Source organism: Manis javanica, chromosome 3 (genome assembly GCF_040802235.1).
Source record: "Manis javanica isolate MJ-LG chromosome 3, MJ_LKY, whole genome shotgun sequence".
NCBI lineage: Eukaryota > Metazoa > Chordata > Mammalia > Pholidota > Manidae > Manis > Manis javanica.
In genome coordinates this window covers 41,099,482-41,115,721 of record NC_133158.1, presented here as the reverse complement: position 1 = coordinate 41,115,721, position 16,240 = coordinate 41,099,482, and the positions used below count along the sequence as shown (strand labels likewise).

The following is a 16,240-nucleotide window of genomic DNA, read 5'->3' as shown; positions in this document are numbered from 1 at the left end:
CAAAGTGCTGGGGGTGTGGACTTGTCAAGTGGTCTCAAGATGTTTATCTCTGGTGAGAGATATTACGTCTCTTCTATTATCAGTCCTCCAGGTAATTCTGCAAAATTAACTGGACACAAGAAATTTACTGATCGGGTTCCTTCCCAGGATAGCAGCTTCCCTCTGGGAACCTATGTATCAGGACCAACTCCCCTGCCCCCAAGGTGGGCTGAGTTATTGTCTGTTTGCTAAAGAGTATGTTAGGAATCTTCCTAACTTTCTGGGTTTTAAAATGCAATCTTAGCTTTAAGATGGAATCTTTCCTGTTTTTGCTATGCTGTTTATGGCTGTGCTTGTTTGTTAATTAATCATGATGCTCGTCTCCTGCCCAGGTTGCAGGTTACCTGACTAGGGGAAGGAGGAGGGAAAACATCATGTAGGTTAAGTTAAAGAACAAGCCGGGCCTTTCAGCAGCTACAGTAAATCTTACAATGGCATCATCTCATCGACACAGTGAAGACAGGGGCTGCGCTCAGATACTTTTCTTTATCTGGGGAATATTTGGACACTCCAAGTTACTCCTGTCCCTTTGAGCTTTAGCTGATTAATTCATTAACTGTGAGTCTTTTCTGGCTCTCTAGTTTTGTCTGGTTGACTCTTTGAGTCCCTTTTCGTGGGCTTCACTGGCCTTATTCTCTCTCCACCCCGCTTATACCTATTTTCCTGCCTAACACGCGCACACAGCCGCAGCCTCCCGCTGTAGCAGAGCGTAGTCCTGCCGCGCCCGAGCCACGTGCCAGTCTTGCAGCTGTCATGCCACATGAGGGGCCGGGTTGTAGGATTCCATTTATCATGTGCCCGGAACAGGCGCATCCGGAGAAACAGGAGCAGAGTAGTGACTGCACGGCTGGGGAGGGTGGGTGGGGAGTGACTGACAGGTGCAGGGTTTCCTTCTGGGGTGAAATGACCTAAAATCAGGTCGAGGCAATAGTTGCATGACCGTGAGACCACCAAGACTGCTGGACCCTACGCTGCAGATGGGCAGGTTTATCTTACTAAAGCTGTTTAAAAGAGAAAAGAGGAGGAGAAGGTGCAAGGGAAGGCTGCCCTGCACACCTGTAAGCACCCCACACACCACTGCCTGGGGGCCGCAGCCCAGACGCGGCCGTGCAGCCTGACCCTAGCCGGGGCCCCACTTCCTCTCCAGCCAATCTCTTTGACCCATGGAGGCAGCCGCTGCCTGACTGGCCCTCAGGAAGCGAGGACTGGCTCCTGAGTGTTGGGGTGTTGTCTGAGACGGGCCTTTTGTCTGGAGGAAGCTTTGGCGTGCTGCGGTGAGGCCGTGTGATTGTCAACATGTTGGGGAAAGAGCTTGTGCACCCTGGCCCCACCGGGATGCTGGGGCCACTCGTAGGGGAGAAAACCAGCCTCGGCCTCTGGTTCTCAGGGGCCCTACCCTCCAGAGGCCACTGTCGTCTCCTGTCTGTAAGTGGGGAATCCGAGGCCCCGGCAGTCTGGCTGGGAGCCTGCTCTCTCTGCCCTGGCTCCGTTGGAAAGCAGATGGGCTGGTGTCCAGCACAAAAAGAATGGACTGTCCTGTGGCAATCCTGAGCCAGAAAGCCTGGTCTGTGAGGTCCCCCTTCTCGGGACACCTGGCCATGGTGGGCGTGACGCTGGCTGGCCGTGGCTCATCTGCTGACAGCAGCGCCCCATATCCCCCAATCTGTGGGACACATGAACCCCTCAAGCTGACCACAGGCCCCGGGGCTGTGTGCATGTGCCATCCCTGGCCCCCTGACTCTGGGTGCGATACGTGAATCCCATCAAGCCAGAGCACACATGAGAACCAGCTGACGTAAAGGTGTCGCCTCTGAAATCATGGCTGTTCTCCATTTCTCCTGCTACTTTTCATTTGCCTCTCCTCTGACTTTTGCTCAGAGATGGTGATTATAATTCTCAAAAACTTAATTTATTAAGCATAAGCCATTAAAACTCACCTTATAGCAGAGCATCCCCTCTGGATGGAAATTTTGCAGAAGCCCCCTGCCCTGGTGACACATCCACATCAGAGGGATGGGGCCTGGCTCAGAGTGTGGCCTCCTGCACCCCACTGACACCCCTCACGTGTGTCCACAGAGCTGGTCATGCTTCTGGAGTGGTGGTCATGCACGGAGTGCACTTTGTTCACAGACCAGGCCACGGTGGACTGCTTTGGCAAGGAGCACGTGGTCATCATACTCAACCACAACTTCGAGATTGACTTCCTCTGTGGATGGACCATGTGTGAGCGCTTTGGCGTGCTGGGGGTGAGCAGCATGGAGGCCCTGGGGGCTGGGAGTGAGCAGCATGGGGGCCCTGGGGGCTGGGGGTGGGTGAGCAGCGTGGGGGGCTGGGGGTGAGCTGTGTGGGGGCCCGGGAGGTGCTGGCATGGCACCCTGGGGTCTGGGTTTTCATTTCCTCCACTTTAGCCCCTGGTCCCTCGGGGTCAAAGCGTGGCTGATCTGAGGCGGCCTTGGACTGCCCTCAGCTGCTGCAGGGCCACTCTTGGTACTGGCTGCTCTTGTATTTCCTCTCACAAACCCTCACTTGCTGTGTGAGTCCCCAGAGCTCCTTGGTCAAGCTACCTCGGATGAAACACAAACATGGCTGAGACAGGCAGGGGTCTTCCACTGAAGGGAGGGAAGCCCCGGGCCTGGCGGCCAGAGCAGACGCTCAGAGTCCCAGGTACCCGCCCTCCCTCCTGCCGGGACGGCCGCAGCACCCAGGTCTGCACCTGTTTCCCGTCTGTAGGACGGGCTCCTACACTCCTGGAGTGGTGCTGCCCTGGGCAGGGCCACGCTCAGCATAGGGTCCCCCTGACGGTTATGTCACCGGGTGGGGGTGCTGCCTCAGGGACTTCGCGGACTCGTGCTGACGGCTCCCTTCCCTCCAGAGTTCCAAAGTCCTTGCCAAGAGGGAGCTGCTCTACGTGCCCCTCATCGGCTGGACCTGGTATTTCCTGGAGATCGTGTTCTGCAAACGGAAATGGGAAGAAGACCGAGACACTGTCATCAGGGGGCTGCAGCGCTTGTCCGACTACCCCGAGTACATGTGGGTGAGTGCCCTGCACCAGCTGTCCGCGGGGCCACGGGGCCTGCTGCACCTGTCACGCCGCTTACGGCACGCTGACGACAGTGGCCCATGCGGCAGCCCACCTGCCACCCTCTGGGGCCGCCTGCGCACCTGCCCCCCTGCCCCAGGTCAGACCCAGAGCCCTGCTGGAGCTGGCGGGGTGGGCCGCTGCCCGGCTGAGGAGGACCCCGGGAGGCTCCCTGTTAGGCACCAGAGCAGAGCCAGTGCCGTAGTTATGGGTAAGTCTCTGCCTCACAATGAGGGGGACACATGCAGCGCTCGGAGGCAGGGTTCCTCCAGCCCCGGGTGACGGCGGGACAGCGTCCGCAGTTAGCGAGAGGGATCGGTCTCTTCCTTTCTGGTCCCTGGCAGCAGGTCTTTGAGAACCAGCTCCTTACTGACTGAGCTGTCTTCTGCATTCTTTGAGGATAAGTGCCAGCTGCCGGCCATTCTGTGAGGGAGGCCGTGTGGCCAGCGTGGCGACCGCAGCCCTAGAAGTGTCATCTCAGATCATGCCGCCTGCCTGTCACTAGACAGGCTCTACCCTTTGCCCCTCCACAAACTCAGCAGCAAAGGATGCGTGGCCAGGCAGGGCAGCGTGTGAGTTGGGCTGAGCTCCTCACCCAATGACACACCTGACGCGGGATGGCCTCTGTCCCACCCTAGTTCCTGCTGTACTGTGAGGGCACGCGCTTCACGGAGATGAAGCACCGCGTCAGCATGGAGGTGGCTGCCTCCAAGGGGCTGCCCCCACTCAAGTACCACCTGCTGCCTCGTACCAAGGGCTTCACCACCGCGGTCCAGTGCCTCCGGGGGACAGGTGAGGGCCGCCGCCCCGAGCCAGGTACTGCTGGGTTCCCTGGGCTCTGCATGGAGTGGGAAATGCAATCAGTGACCATCCAAACCGCGTGGGTGAATTGCCGTGAAAGAGACACCAGTGGCAGAAGAGAGAGAATCAAGTAATGGTTAACCTGTGACAAGATTCTTACACCGTTTTTGAGGTGATAAAATGCTAGTTAATGTAAACTAATGAAAATAATAATAAAAAGTATACAACTGAAAACCTCCTGAAGGAAATACATATAAAATTCATCCAAAAGGAGGCAGATCAAGGGGAGTGTCAAAGAGCAGCCGGAGCAAGTGGAGAGCGGCCAGGGGTCGGGGTCGGCACGGACAGCAGCCGGCCCAGCCCACGGGCTGCATGTGAATCGTAAGGGAACAGGGGGGTCTGCAAGGCCAGTGGGCTCTGCCCAGGGGCAGGGGTTCACTGACGTGTCTCCCCCAGTCTCAGCTGTCTATGACGTCACCCTGAATTTCCGGGGAAACAAGAACCCGTCTTTGCTGGGGATCCTCTACGGGAAGAAGTATGAGGCGGACATGTGTGTGAGGTGAGCTGGGGTCCCCCCTGGGGGTGGCGGCAGGCAGTGGGTGCTGGCCCTGCTGCCTTGACACAGCCCTCCCTGTGGCGGGCCGCCCCTACATGGAAGTGAGGGGACATCCGCCCTCCAGGACAGGCGGTTGTGGGGACAGACTGCCGTGCAAAGTCGGTGAGCAGGTGTGAGCTGAAGGCAGGGCGGCCAGTGCTCAACAGGCAGAGGGACCTCCAGCCGATGGCCACAGAGGCCCTTGGCGCAGGCGGAGCTGACAGTCGGGCAGTGCCCAGGAGGCCACACTGTTCCAGCCTGAGGGCAGATCCACGCCATCCCCTGACATGTCAGATCCGAGGCTCACACAGGCTTGTGGGGAAGGCAGGGGCAGGGCTGACCTCCGGCTCCTTGTGACCGCGGGGCTGAGCCTGCAGGCTCCACCCCAGCAGCCTCAGCCCCCTGTTCAGAGACCGTCCTCCTGTTAGGATGGGCTGGGGGTGCTGGTTAACATAGAGCTGCTTGGCTGGACTTAAGGAGCCCCAAGAATTCCCAAGAAGTGAAACTCCATCCAAGGCAGGGCCTCATGTAGCCCTTTAAACATCCCCGGATATTCAGAAGTGATTCCTGTTCATTTGTGCAGTGAGCATTTACCCAGTGTCTACCGTCTACAAGGCAAGAGGCTAGAGGCAGGGGTGGGGAGGGCAGGTAGAGGGGCCAGAGGACCAAGTCTGAACAGCGCTCACTGGAGAGACCACCGTACACTCAGTGGGAGGGAGGGATGGTGGGCGGGCAGCCCCTCCGGCTCACAGAATGGGGCCTGAAATCCCGCCTGGGGGCTGGACAAGGCGGAGCATGTCCCCTAGGACTTTTCCAGGCCTCAGGACTGTCTGGCGGTGCTCACGGGCACAGAGCCAGAACAGGAGGGGCTGCCTCCTTGGGAAGCCCTCACCGTTGCTCCCCCGGCCTCACTCAGATCCTGCACGGGCAGTGGTGCCCTGAGGCCTGCAGCCACAGCCCGGCATACGCACAGCTCTGATCTTTTCCGCAGTGGAGCCTGGGTCTCTCCCCGAGGCCGGCGGGGCAGGGGCGCCCACGGAACCTTCTGGCTTGAAGCTGTGCAGCTTGTGCAAGTGCCTTCGGCCCCAGAATCCGAGGGAGCTCGGTGCTTGAAAGGATAAGGGTCTGAGGGTGGAAGGATGCTCTTCTCTTCAGGCTCTGCCCTCAGTGGTTCCCGGTCCCAGTGAGAAGAGAGGTGCCCTGGGCGCCAGCTGTGTCTGCCCATGAAGACCCTGACAGGCCCTCTTCATTTAGTCTTGGGGGCTTGAGCCCAAGCCCGACACAGGGACCTCCGGGCCCTGCCATGCCAGAGTGTCCAGGAGCAATCCTGTGAGCACGAGCCCCAGGCCTGGGGCCCCTTCTGAAGTCTGCGGTGGATTGGCCCCAAGGGCCAGGGTCTCAGTCCATCCTGGGAGGGGCGGCCCCAGGACCCTCGCCCTGGATCTCGAGAGCCCCTGGGGTCGGGGGAGCTGACCACCCCTGGTCAGGCCAGGACATGTTGTGAGCACAGCGTGTGGGGTGGGCCGGGACATGGCAGTAGCGGGAGCCCTGGGGGGCAGACTGTGTCCCTGTCCCAGTGAGGGGCGGGCGGGGCTCACACAGGCACGGTGGCCCCAGGCCAGAGCTGGCAGGTGGACACTCAACACGAGTCGGAGCAGACGGGCACGTTAGTTTGTCCATCTGCCTTTGGGGCTGTGTTTTACCTAATCTTATTTTAATAGACATATTCTTAGAACTTCTAGAAGCTTCAGCTTACCGTTTTGTGTAAGACCAGTATTCCAGTAAGTCTGAAACATACTTGCAGTCAGATGAGCCGAGGATCTCAGGGCTGATGGTTGCGCTGTGTCTCCCTGTCCCTTGCTGTGAAGACGCCCCGCTGGGTTCCCGCTGGCACTGGAGGCCGGCGCCCCGGGGGTGTCTTGAGTCAGCTCCAGGCGATAGATGCCTGTATGCAGATTTGTTTCTATGTCATCTCTTTAAATTCTTATTTTACATATTTTGTGCTGCAAATAACAGACACGCAGTAGAACCTGTATGTGGTAAATATGCGCGGCAGGTGTCTTCAGGGGAGAACAGCCCAGTGAGTTTGAACCTTCAAGAAGTCACACCCCTGCACACAAGCCCCTTCTGAACCTCGGTTCCTTGCTGAAGTGGGATCTGTGACAAGGGCCCCAAGCACGCATCCCCAAGTGTGGCCTGGGGCTCTTGGAGGCTCCCAGGGCCTTTGGGGTGCACAGAGCTTCCAGGAGGTCCTGTCTTCTCCGCCCCCTTTGAGCATACAGCGGGGCCTCACCAGATCTCCCAACAGCATGGGCGCTTGGAGAAATTCTACTCACATTTAAAATACGACAAAGATGGATAGATATTAACCCCCATAAAGCAGAGTTCTCAACTTTTAGGGACAGAAAGGCTAAGATGCCCCGCGGTGAGGGCCCTGGTATTACTCCTGCACCTGCGTGCGCTTGGAGCCCCCTCCTGGCGATCCTGAGCTACCACCGTTACCGCTCCTACCCTTCCTCTCGCGGGCTTGGTAATCCACAGGGTGGTTAGGTTTATAAATAAGTTAGTGTGCTAGCTGTAGTCAGCTGTTTGTTAATTAAGATTAAATTTCTAAATCTCTATTGCTTTTTATATTTGAAATAAGTAGATTTCATTTGTGAAATACATAATCTTCTTTGCCTAATGAAAGACACTTCATTTGTGATTATTTTCAAAGAATGAACTATTAAGAAAAACTAAAGCTCCTGCTGGAGCTAATAAATGATCACCCTTCACAGAGGAAATGGGGCCACGATCCGCCCCATTGAACTGCTCATGGGTGTCCCTTATGAAGCGCCGTGGCCTCCCGTGAACGGACTGCGCTCGGCCCTCCCTCCGTGGCCCCTGCAGCCCTGCTAAGCACCAGGCCGCCCCCCGCACCCTGGGGGAGTGCCCGAGGAGACATCACTGAGATGTTGGTGTGTTTCCAGGATCTGAGAGCGAGGCGTGGACAGGAAAAGCAGGGGCAGCAAGTACCCCTGCCCGACGTACAGTGACTCAGTTTCCCCTTTGAGGTTTGATGCCATCTGGGAATTCAGTTTGCTTTCAATCTTCTTATAAAACAGGAGGTTTCCTTTGGAAGAGGTCCCACTGGATGAAAAGGAAGCGGCTCAGTGGCTTCATAAACTGTACCAGGAGAAGGTAAAGGGCTCAGCTTTCCCTGGGTTGGGGGAGAGGGGCCTTTCACCTGGAGGTTTCCAGGGGCCGCTGATAGGGTGGGCAGGTGGCACATGGACTTCCTCTGGAGACAGGAGTGCTCTGCTGTTCTCCAGACTTCTTTCTGATCCTTCTTTTCTTTTTTCTTAACTTTTGAGAAATCAACGAACTAGAGAAAAGTATAAAGGATAACATAATGTTTATGTAACCATGGCTAATAGCATTTTATCAAGTATTTTATTTTTTCATGTTAAAGAATTTATAGATATGTAGTGTGTCTATGTGTATATATAATTTATATAAAGAAACACAATGTAAATACATGAAAATACTTTTTTGACCACCACACCCAGCCCCTCTCCATTCCCCATACCATGTTCACTCCTGACTCTTACTTTCAGTTTGTTTAATTTATACAAATACACAGGATACTAGATTTCCATTTTTAGCATTGTGGGAGGCTTTAATAATTGGAAAACCTTTCCAGCATATAACAAATTGTATTTTAAATGCATTGAGGAGCTCTTAAGAAGAAAGGGAAATCTCTAAGGATAGAAAAAGGAGCTGGAGCTGGAATCAGTGTGAACCCGTAAGCTGGAGCCACCGCACTCTGCCGGCACACTTGCTGGCGCACTCCACCCAGTGCCTTGAGTTTTAATGCCTATTGGCAACAGAAGATAAGGGTTTGATCTAATTCAGGGCAGGAAGTTAGAAAAGTTAGAACTGAGAACTACATGAAGCTGGGTCCCTCTAAGAGTTTGACCCTCAGACATGAAACTGAAAAAGTGTACCTGCCTGCACAGGGAAATGACTCTGAAGCTTACCTTTCTCCTCTTGGTCTCAAAAAGTTCTCCCTGGTAATCATAATCCCAGGTCTGTCCTCAAATAGGTGTGGGGTCTGCATTTATACTAACAACATAGTTAGTATAACAGGCCAGAAGAACAAAGCCAATGTACCAACATTAAAAGGGGTTCTAAGTGGGTCATTCCAGATATCCTGAGAGAAGCATGTGCAAAACCGAGAGAGCATGACTCCAACCCAAGGCCGCCCAGGGTTCCACAGGTAAAATTCTGCTGGAGGAGAGCCCTAACCAAGGTCCACACAGGCGAGGCAGACGGGAAAAACAAAAATCAAAGTCCAGAAACTAGCTGTCGGGTAAAATCACTTGCCCTCACCTCTCCACCATGCTCTCTGTGTGGAGGGACAGCTGGCTTCCAGCAGACAGGTTGGTAAGGGAAATGAGACCAAGGGCCCACTTCTGGTGTTCTTGCCTCCTGGCAGCTCAAACACCATCACCATATAGCACGTGCTCTGGGTCCTACTCCAGGGGAAGGGGAGACAAAGGGACTTGAAGTGGTCAGGATAGCATATCTAAAATTCCAGAATCATTATGTTTAACGGAGGTTTGAAAGAGAAAACAAGAGGTGGTCGGGTGAGGTAGTCAGGAGACAGATTACCTCTGGTAGAGAGACGACTGCAGGTCAGTCCCAGTCAGTGCTCTGTCCGGAGACAGGTGGCATGGAATAACCCCCGGGAACCCACGTGAGGGGGAGGTGTTTCCTCCTGCAGTGTGATGCAGGTACACACAGCATGCGTTTGCATGGATGTTGCACTGCAATTAAAACAGGCATCCTTATTGGGAAAGGGGTGAGTTGGCACCTGGATGATGCTGAGGCCCATGCACACAGCCCACTGACTGCAGCATTCGGGTGGCAGGTCCATGCTCAGGACAGCGTGAGATGGCCTTAGCCTACCTCAGGTGCAGGTGCCACCATCACATGGGGACAGACAAGACTCCAGCCCTTGGAGCCGAGGAAGTGGCTGCAGGCAGCCTGGCTGGTGGCCCCATGTCCTGCAGAGGGTCCGGGGCTCCAGGAGAAGCCCAGGGGCAGCAAAGGCATGCCTGGGTGGGGAATGAGGGTGGTGGTGCTGCAAGGGGCCACTGGTCTGGGGGCTCCACTGGCAGGAGTGTCAGCGAGGCCCCAGGATGTGGAAGGGAGGTGGAGTGGGCAGCTCGCTTGGTTGTGTGTGGAATTGCTGACAAGTCAGGGAAGGATGGCGTCCCCACTGCTGCCTGCAGGGTCAAGAGCAGGATGGGTGGAGGGTAAGCACGTACGTGAGGGTCATGAGTGTGTGCCCACACTCAAGGGTCAAACCTTGTACAGACCTGTGACCACAGTGCATTCTTAGAAAGGGAATGAGGCCCACCTCCCCATTCTGCCACGTCACCTCGGCCCTGCCTCCCCTGCACACGGCGGCCCTGGGACAGGGGCTCAGGGCAGAGAAAGGTCAAGGGGCTTTAGAAGGGCAGGGATGTTAGGGGCTGCTCAGGGAAGGGCCTTCCAGGGTGTCACCCTGAGGTGTCCCCATGGCATCGAGGTCAAGGTGCCCTGACCATGTGGCGCCAGAGACAGTGGGGCCGGCCACAGGTTGTATATAGAATGCAACTGTGGAAAGTTAAATGCAGAAAATAACAGAAAAAATAAACAGCTGACATTCCGCTCGCCCAGGCAATTAAGATTGTGTTGGTGTGCATCTTGCTAAACTTGGTCCTTTACCAAATACACACAGTCACTTTTTTTCTTTAAATGGAATTCTATGGTACTTCTTTCAAAAAATGTAACCCTTCATGGGTCTTTTGTCAGCATGGTGTGCGGTGGCCACAGAGAGCCCTATCGTATTAGGGTGGCAGCTTCCCCGCAGCCGACACAGGAAGGTCTAAGAGCTCCCCGTCCCCCGATTGAAAGTGCTCTGACCTGTCACCCCCCCCACCAGGTGTGCACCTGCTTTTCCCTCCCCCTGCTACCAGCCTCCAGGGAACCGAGGGGGAAGGAGTTAAGCCACTTTTTGTGGGCACTGAGACTGGCCAGGCATTGCCAGGACTTGCACCCAGGCTGCCGCCCTGTCCCCACCCTTCAGAGATGCCCAGGGGCCTGTCCCACTGCCGGGTGTGAGGGCTGAGGGGCTCATCATGTGCCAAGTGTGCCTGAATTGTTTTCCTGGGGAACTTGCTGGGTCGGAGGGCTTGTATTTTTTCAAGCTTTTGACGCGAGTTGCCAAGATTTTCCGCAAAGGTGCTGCCAGCTTCTGCCTGCAGCATATGTGATTTGTCCACTTTATTTGTGCAAAACTTTTATGGGTTAAATCATTTTTCATTGTCAATACTTATTGTTGAAAGAGTAGCATATAAAGAACCCACTTTCCCATTGACTCTTTCAGGATGCGCTGCAGGAGATGTACAACCAGAAGGGCGTGTTTCCAGGGGAAGAGTTCAAACCCACCAGGAGGCCGTGGACACTCTTGAACTTCCTCTCCTGGGCCACGGTTCTCCTGTCTCCTCTCGTCAGCTTTGTCTTGGGTGTCTTCGCAAGCGGATCCCCCCTCCTGATCCTGACGTTCCTGGGGTTTGTTGGGGCAGGTAAAAAACGTGAACCAGCCATGGCGTGCTTGCCTGGAGACCTCATGGGTGCCCTGGGGCCACAAGGTGGTGGGCCATGGGGGGGCCAGGGTCCCACCAGAGCCTTGCTAGCCTCAGAGAGCGGGCCTTGGCCATGAAGTCGCAGGCTCTGGAGGCCACAGCCAGGTGTCAGCCATCTCCACAAGGCTGGCCAGATCTCTGCCCCTGGGGCACCCTATGCTGAGGCCTGGCTGTGCCCCAAGCCTATGGGCGGGCGCTGAGCTGCTCCGTCCACACCACGGCTCTGAGGGCCTTGGGTCAGCGTGATGGCCTGAAGGTCTCCAGGCACATTTCCATCAGTTTGCAGTCCTGAGCCCAGTGCCGGGTGCCTTGAAGGACGCCCCAAGTACCTTGATGGATAACGGGCACCTAGTCTGTCCCTGGTACCTGGAGGGGACTTGCAGCCCCTCCCCACTGCCTCAGGTCTGCAGCCCCTAACAGGCCCACCGGCCCTGCTCACTGGAGGAGCAGAGGCCATCTGCCCCCGGTCCAGGCTGACCGGGTGTGTGGGGCATTGGGAGGATGGAGAGAGGGCTGCCTGCCACCCCCATGGGGAGCCAGAGGCCAGAGGTTGGGGCCCTCCCAGAATGGTTTCTGCAGCTTGACACAAAGCCACACGGTAACCTCGCCTTTTTCCTGTTTTCAAGCTTCCTTTGGAGTTCGCCGACTGATAGGAGTCACTGAGATAGAAAAAGGCTCCAGCTATGGAAACCAAGAATTTAAGAAAAAGGAATAATTAATGGCTGTGAGTGAACACACATGACCTGACAGTGGTTCCAATTAACTCAATTAAAACAGAACAACGCACAGAGCAGGAAAAAAGACACTTAGAAACTATTTTTCTTATTAACTGGTGACTAATATTGACCAATAAAACTTGAGCCAAGAGCGAACAGTCAGAAGGCCTGCAGATGAGGGTGCTGGCCTTGCACCTGCTCAGGGCCCGTGTGTCCTCAGGGAGCACGGGGCTCCAGGCAGACGTACTGGGGGGTCACTCCTGGGATAACGGGTTTCAACCCCATGCAGTCTCTCAAGGACGCTGCCTGCCGGAGGGAGCCTTCGGTTGCTTTCTCTTCTTGAACTTAGACCCTGTTTTTGTTTGTTATCAACTATTTCTAGAACTTACCCTGGCCCCCCACCTCTTCCCCTATACCCCAGCAAACTCTTCCCAACTCTTGCCCTGTCCTCCTGGGAGCAGATGTGACATGGTCGCCATCCTGCAAAGCACCCGCTTGTCCAGCTCTGCTCGGCACCGCATTTCGCTTTCAGACAGTGGAGTGGGGCCGTGGAGAAAGTTCTGGTGATAAGCACACACTGGGTGCATCAGATGGGCTTGGAGCCTGCACGGGCTGGCTGCAGGCCACCTCCCCATTTCAGTTTCCACAGCATCGCTGGCTGTTACCTACCCAACTGTGTGTGTAAATACCTTAAGTCTGTTTTTAAAGTGGATGGAGCCCAAGAACCTGGTGAAATATGGAGTCCTCCAGTTCCCGGGGCTCCCCTGTCCCTTTTGCCCTTTTACTCATGAAGCTGAGTGTGCCTGAGGGAGACCTCTGTCCTGCAGTCCACAGGACTGTCAGATGCTTTTTAAAAAGCTGTGTCACCACCACACCTCTGTCTTCTAAAGGTGGTTGGAGACCTAACAAGGAGCTCATTGGCTTTTAGAGATTTTATTTTCCCAGTCAGTCTAGTGGTGGCTTTCAACTTCCTAGTGAAAACAAGAGGCGTGAGACTTTCCACCTCCCCACCCTCCCTTCCCCAGCAGGTGCTGGTCTTTGGGGGCAGGCATCACCTGGCCTGGCCAGGCCACAGCCTCGGCCCAGCAGGTGCTAGCTCTTCCTCAGCCCCGTCCTGTGTCCCGGCAGCCTGAGCTTGGCGGGCTGGGAGCTGCTGGGGCTGACTAGAGGGCAGGATCTGGCCTCCCCGAGTCAGACCCCCGCACCCAAGGCTCGGCCAGTCCATCCGCTGTAGTGCATCTGCAGGGGATGCTCTTCTTAAATTTCCACTTGCTTTTTAAAAGTCACACTCCTCATCTTTTTTAGCAAAGGAAAGAAAAATAACGGGTGTTATCTCTGACAAACTGTAACCAGCATTCTAAATAGAGGCAGGTTGAGTTTTCTAGGGGAAAAAAAATGGAGGAAAGAAGCATGGAAAAAATTATAAACTAAATTGGAAAAGTACCCATTGACCCTAAGTATGTATTTTGGGAAGAGTTATTGAGCCAGCGTGTATTTATTCTCTACAGTGACAACACTATTACACTCTGGGAACTGTAGTGGTGCAGAAACAGAAGCATAAAACCACAGGTTTATGCTCAGGGCTCAGGAGCCGTAGGGAACGAGCATGATTAAAACAACAAATCAGCTTTAAGATGCTTTTGTTTAGAGTGTGCTTCCCTCTGTCTTAAAGCACATCTCACCTCCTGCCCTTCACCACCTTGGGGGCAAACCGTGAGCACAGCCACTTACACTGTGGTGAGCAACCACTGTAGGTTTTATTTTTCTTCATATAATAAGCTGCTCATCTGTCTTTATCTGTGTTTGCTAATTCACTGATACCTAAAAAAAAAACCTTAGAAGAAAAGCTAAAGGTTACTACTGAGCAGATACATTGCCTGGAAAATACAAATTTAAATCTTTCACCCTATAATTAATACTTCTTGTTTCCCAGATAAGTTCCCTCCTCTTGAAATTGATATATAATCAGTAAACTTGACACTGAATGAATGAATGAACTGTGAACACTTCTAAAATGGAGACTGAGACCACTAGGAGGTTTTAGATCTCAGTGATTTCCTTCTGATTTAATATAGATTAGCTTGTGCATTTGAATACCAAGACCTTTGAGAGCAATAAAAACTGCACCATGAATGTTTGGTTTTTTTTTGGAGGGGGTACATTTTGCTTTTCATCATTTCAGAAGGAAAAGGGGAGGGGAACTCCTTTAATTTTTAAGTTGAAATAATAAAAGTAAAGTAGTGCTTTTCTTTTTCTCTTTATACCCTACAACTGAGCTTCGTCTGTTGCTGACATGCCCAAACTCAAACTGGACATTGGGACTCTCTGTGCTGATCACTGCTGTGGGCACGTGCTCCAGGCCTGTAGCTGATGCCCCACGCTGGTCCTGGAGCTAGGGGGGTGTTGGTTGGCCCACTTTGCTGGGCCTGCCCCATTGCTCACAGTACACCTCCAGAGCCAGCCCTGACCCCGAGGGCACACAGGGAGACCACCCTTCTGTACGCTTCCTGCAGGAGGAGCGGCCAGCCTGGCCACTGGCTGACCTGACTCAGCCCTTGGGCTGGGCGCTGTCTCTGGTCTTCTGGCATGTAGCCTGGCCTGCCTAATGAGTGGGGTCTGGGCTGTGGGCCCTCCCTGTGTGTCCAGCTGGGAGAGGGTCCAATCCTGGCCCCTCCAGGGAGACCCAGGGGCTGCTGAACTCCAGGGAGAGTTCCTGTGGCTTTTCATAGTGACTCTATGGCTGCTACCAGCACCTGGGGACTTCCTGATAGCATTGTAAGCGGTGACTGTCCCCACTGCATGCAAGTGAGCAGACAGACGCTGGGGAAAGGCCTAGCTGGTCAGAAGGAAAGCATGTCATAGTTTTCAGTTAACCACAAGAAGTAACACTGGTTATCCAGTGCTTGGGGATGGCATCCTAGATGCATGGCCCTGTTTGAGACCCGCTCTGCCGTCCCGATGTCCTCAAGATGCAGAGTTTGGTTGGAGAAAGAAGCTCCGAATATACAAACGACTAAATAACAAGCACCTACTTATAAAAATCAATGCAGGTATACCCTCTGATCACTTTTGAATCTTTCTCTTGTCTGTCCCTGTCAGCCCTCCTCAGTGTACCATGGCATGAGAGTCCCCCCTGACTTAACTAGTTCAGTTACTGAGCATTGAAATTGATCTGAAAAAAAAGTGACCTGTGCAGTCACGTGCAATTCAGAGCTGTCTCTAGGCGACCCACACCCATGTCACTGCCGATGTCAGATTTGTGTTAAAGAGTAAGTAACTGCATGTCGCTTTGTCTCTGCCCGAGACACCTCTAGGACAAACCAAATAGAATCTTTCAGCCAGGCTGATTTTCATGCTGCAAACTCCTCACCAATAGCTGCATGCTTTCCCAGCATGCAACACTCGGTGTTCAATGGTGTGATGTGGCTTCTGACCTCTGCAGTGTAACCAGGCTCAGTGCTGAAACGGTGGGCCTGACATGCCCGCCTGCCTTCTCTGTGGACACTGCACGTCCCTGGCCCTCGTGCTTGCTCCTTTCTCTACTGAGTGAGCTCCCAAAGCGCCTGGTGGCGGGGCCAGCTGCTGCGCCCCAGATCCTGTGTGGGACTGCCCGGGTGCTTGCGCACATCAGAGTCCCACATTCTTGCATGTCAGGGCCAGGGTGCAAAAATGCATGGGGTTTGGATAGAAGATGTAACCTGCGTTCCACTTGACTGAGGGCTGGACACACATGAACTAAGTTTTAGCTCACTGAAAATGGCAGCATTCTCAAAAAGTGCTCAGGAAAGCAAAGGAGGAGAACTACTTCTAGGGAATAGTAAGAACTTCCCAGAGACATTGACGCCAGTCAGCCCTGGTGGCCTCCACATTTTCTTTTTAAAAACAACTGAATTGCTTTAAAATTTTAAGCTTTGTAATGACAAGTTCATCTGGAATCTTTTTTCTTTTCTTCACTAAACTTCAGTTTCTTAACTTTTCGTTGCACAAGTATTTGGACAGAAGTCAAACTCTGAATGAGATACTGAAATGCACTGAACTGTATTAAATTAAACTGGAGTTACTTGATACAATGAAGAAATGCATCTGATCTACTTGTATTTATTGTCTCAGAACTATACATTGTGACAATCAAATGTTACTTGCCTAAATGCCAAGAAGTACAACTGGCTTCTTAATCACAGAGGTGGCCAGCAGGTGCTGTAACTGTAAATGAAAATCTCTTTGGAAAACCTCATAAACCATTGACTCAAGTGGGTGTGACAGACATTGGGGTTCTTTTTCTATGCTTCATAATCTGCCATATCTGGCCAGTTTCAGAGCGTGATACATTGTATAC

General features: G+C 53.7%; 1 protein-coding gene across 4 annotated transcripts in view; it reads left to right on the top strand.

The window, feature by feature from the left end:
- The window catches only part of AGPAT3 (1-acylglycerol-3-phosphate O-acyltransferase 3), a 77,870-nt gene extending 61,888 nt beyond the window's left edge, over nt 1-15,982 (top strand). For all 4 annotated transcript variants that reach the window (XM_037014633.2, XM_037014634.2, XM_073231268.1 and 1 more), the window contains 7 exons: nt 2,116-2,285; nt 2,912-3,073; nt 3,757-3,910; nt 4,376-4,478; nt 7,619-7,694; nt 10,930-11,128; nt 11,815-15,982. In XM_037014633.2, the coding sequence (XP_036870528.1) occupies nt 2,116-2,285; nt 2,912-3,073; nt 3,757-3,910; nt 4,376-4,478; nt 7,619-7,694; nt 10,930-11,128; nt 11,815-11,903 (953 nt within the window). In that variant the 3' untranslated portion in view covers nt 11,904-15,982. The remainder of the gene's footprint in view (nt 1-2,115; nt 2,286-2,911; nt 3,074-3,756; nt 3,911-4,375; nt 4,479-7,618; nt 7,695-10,929; nt 11,129-11,814) is intronic.
- Nucleotides 15,983-16,240: the final 258 nt, after the last annotated feature.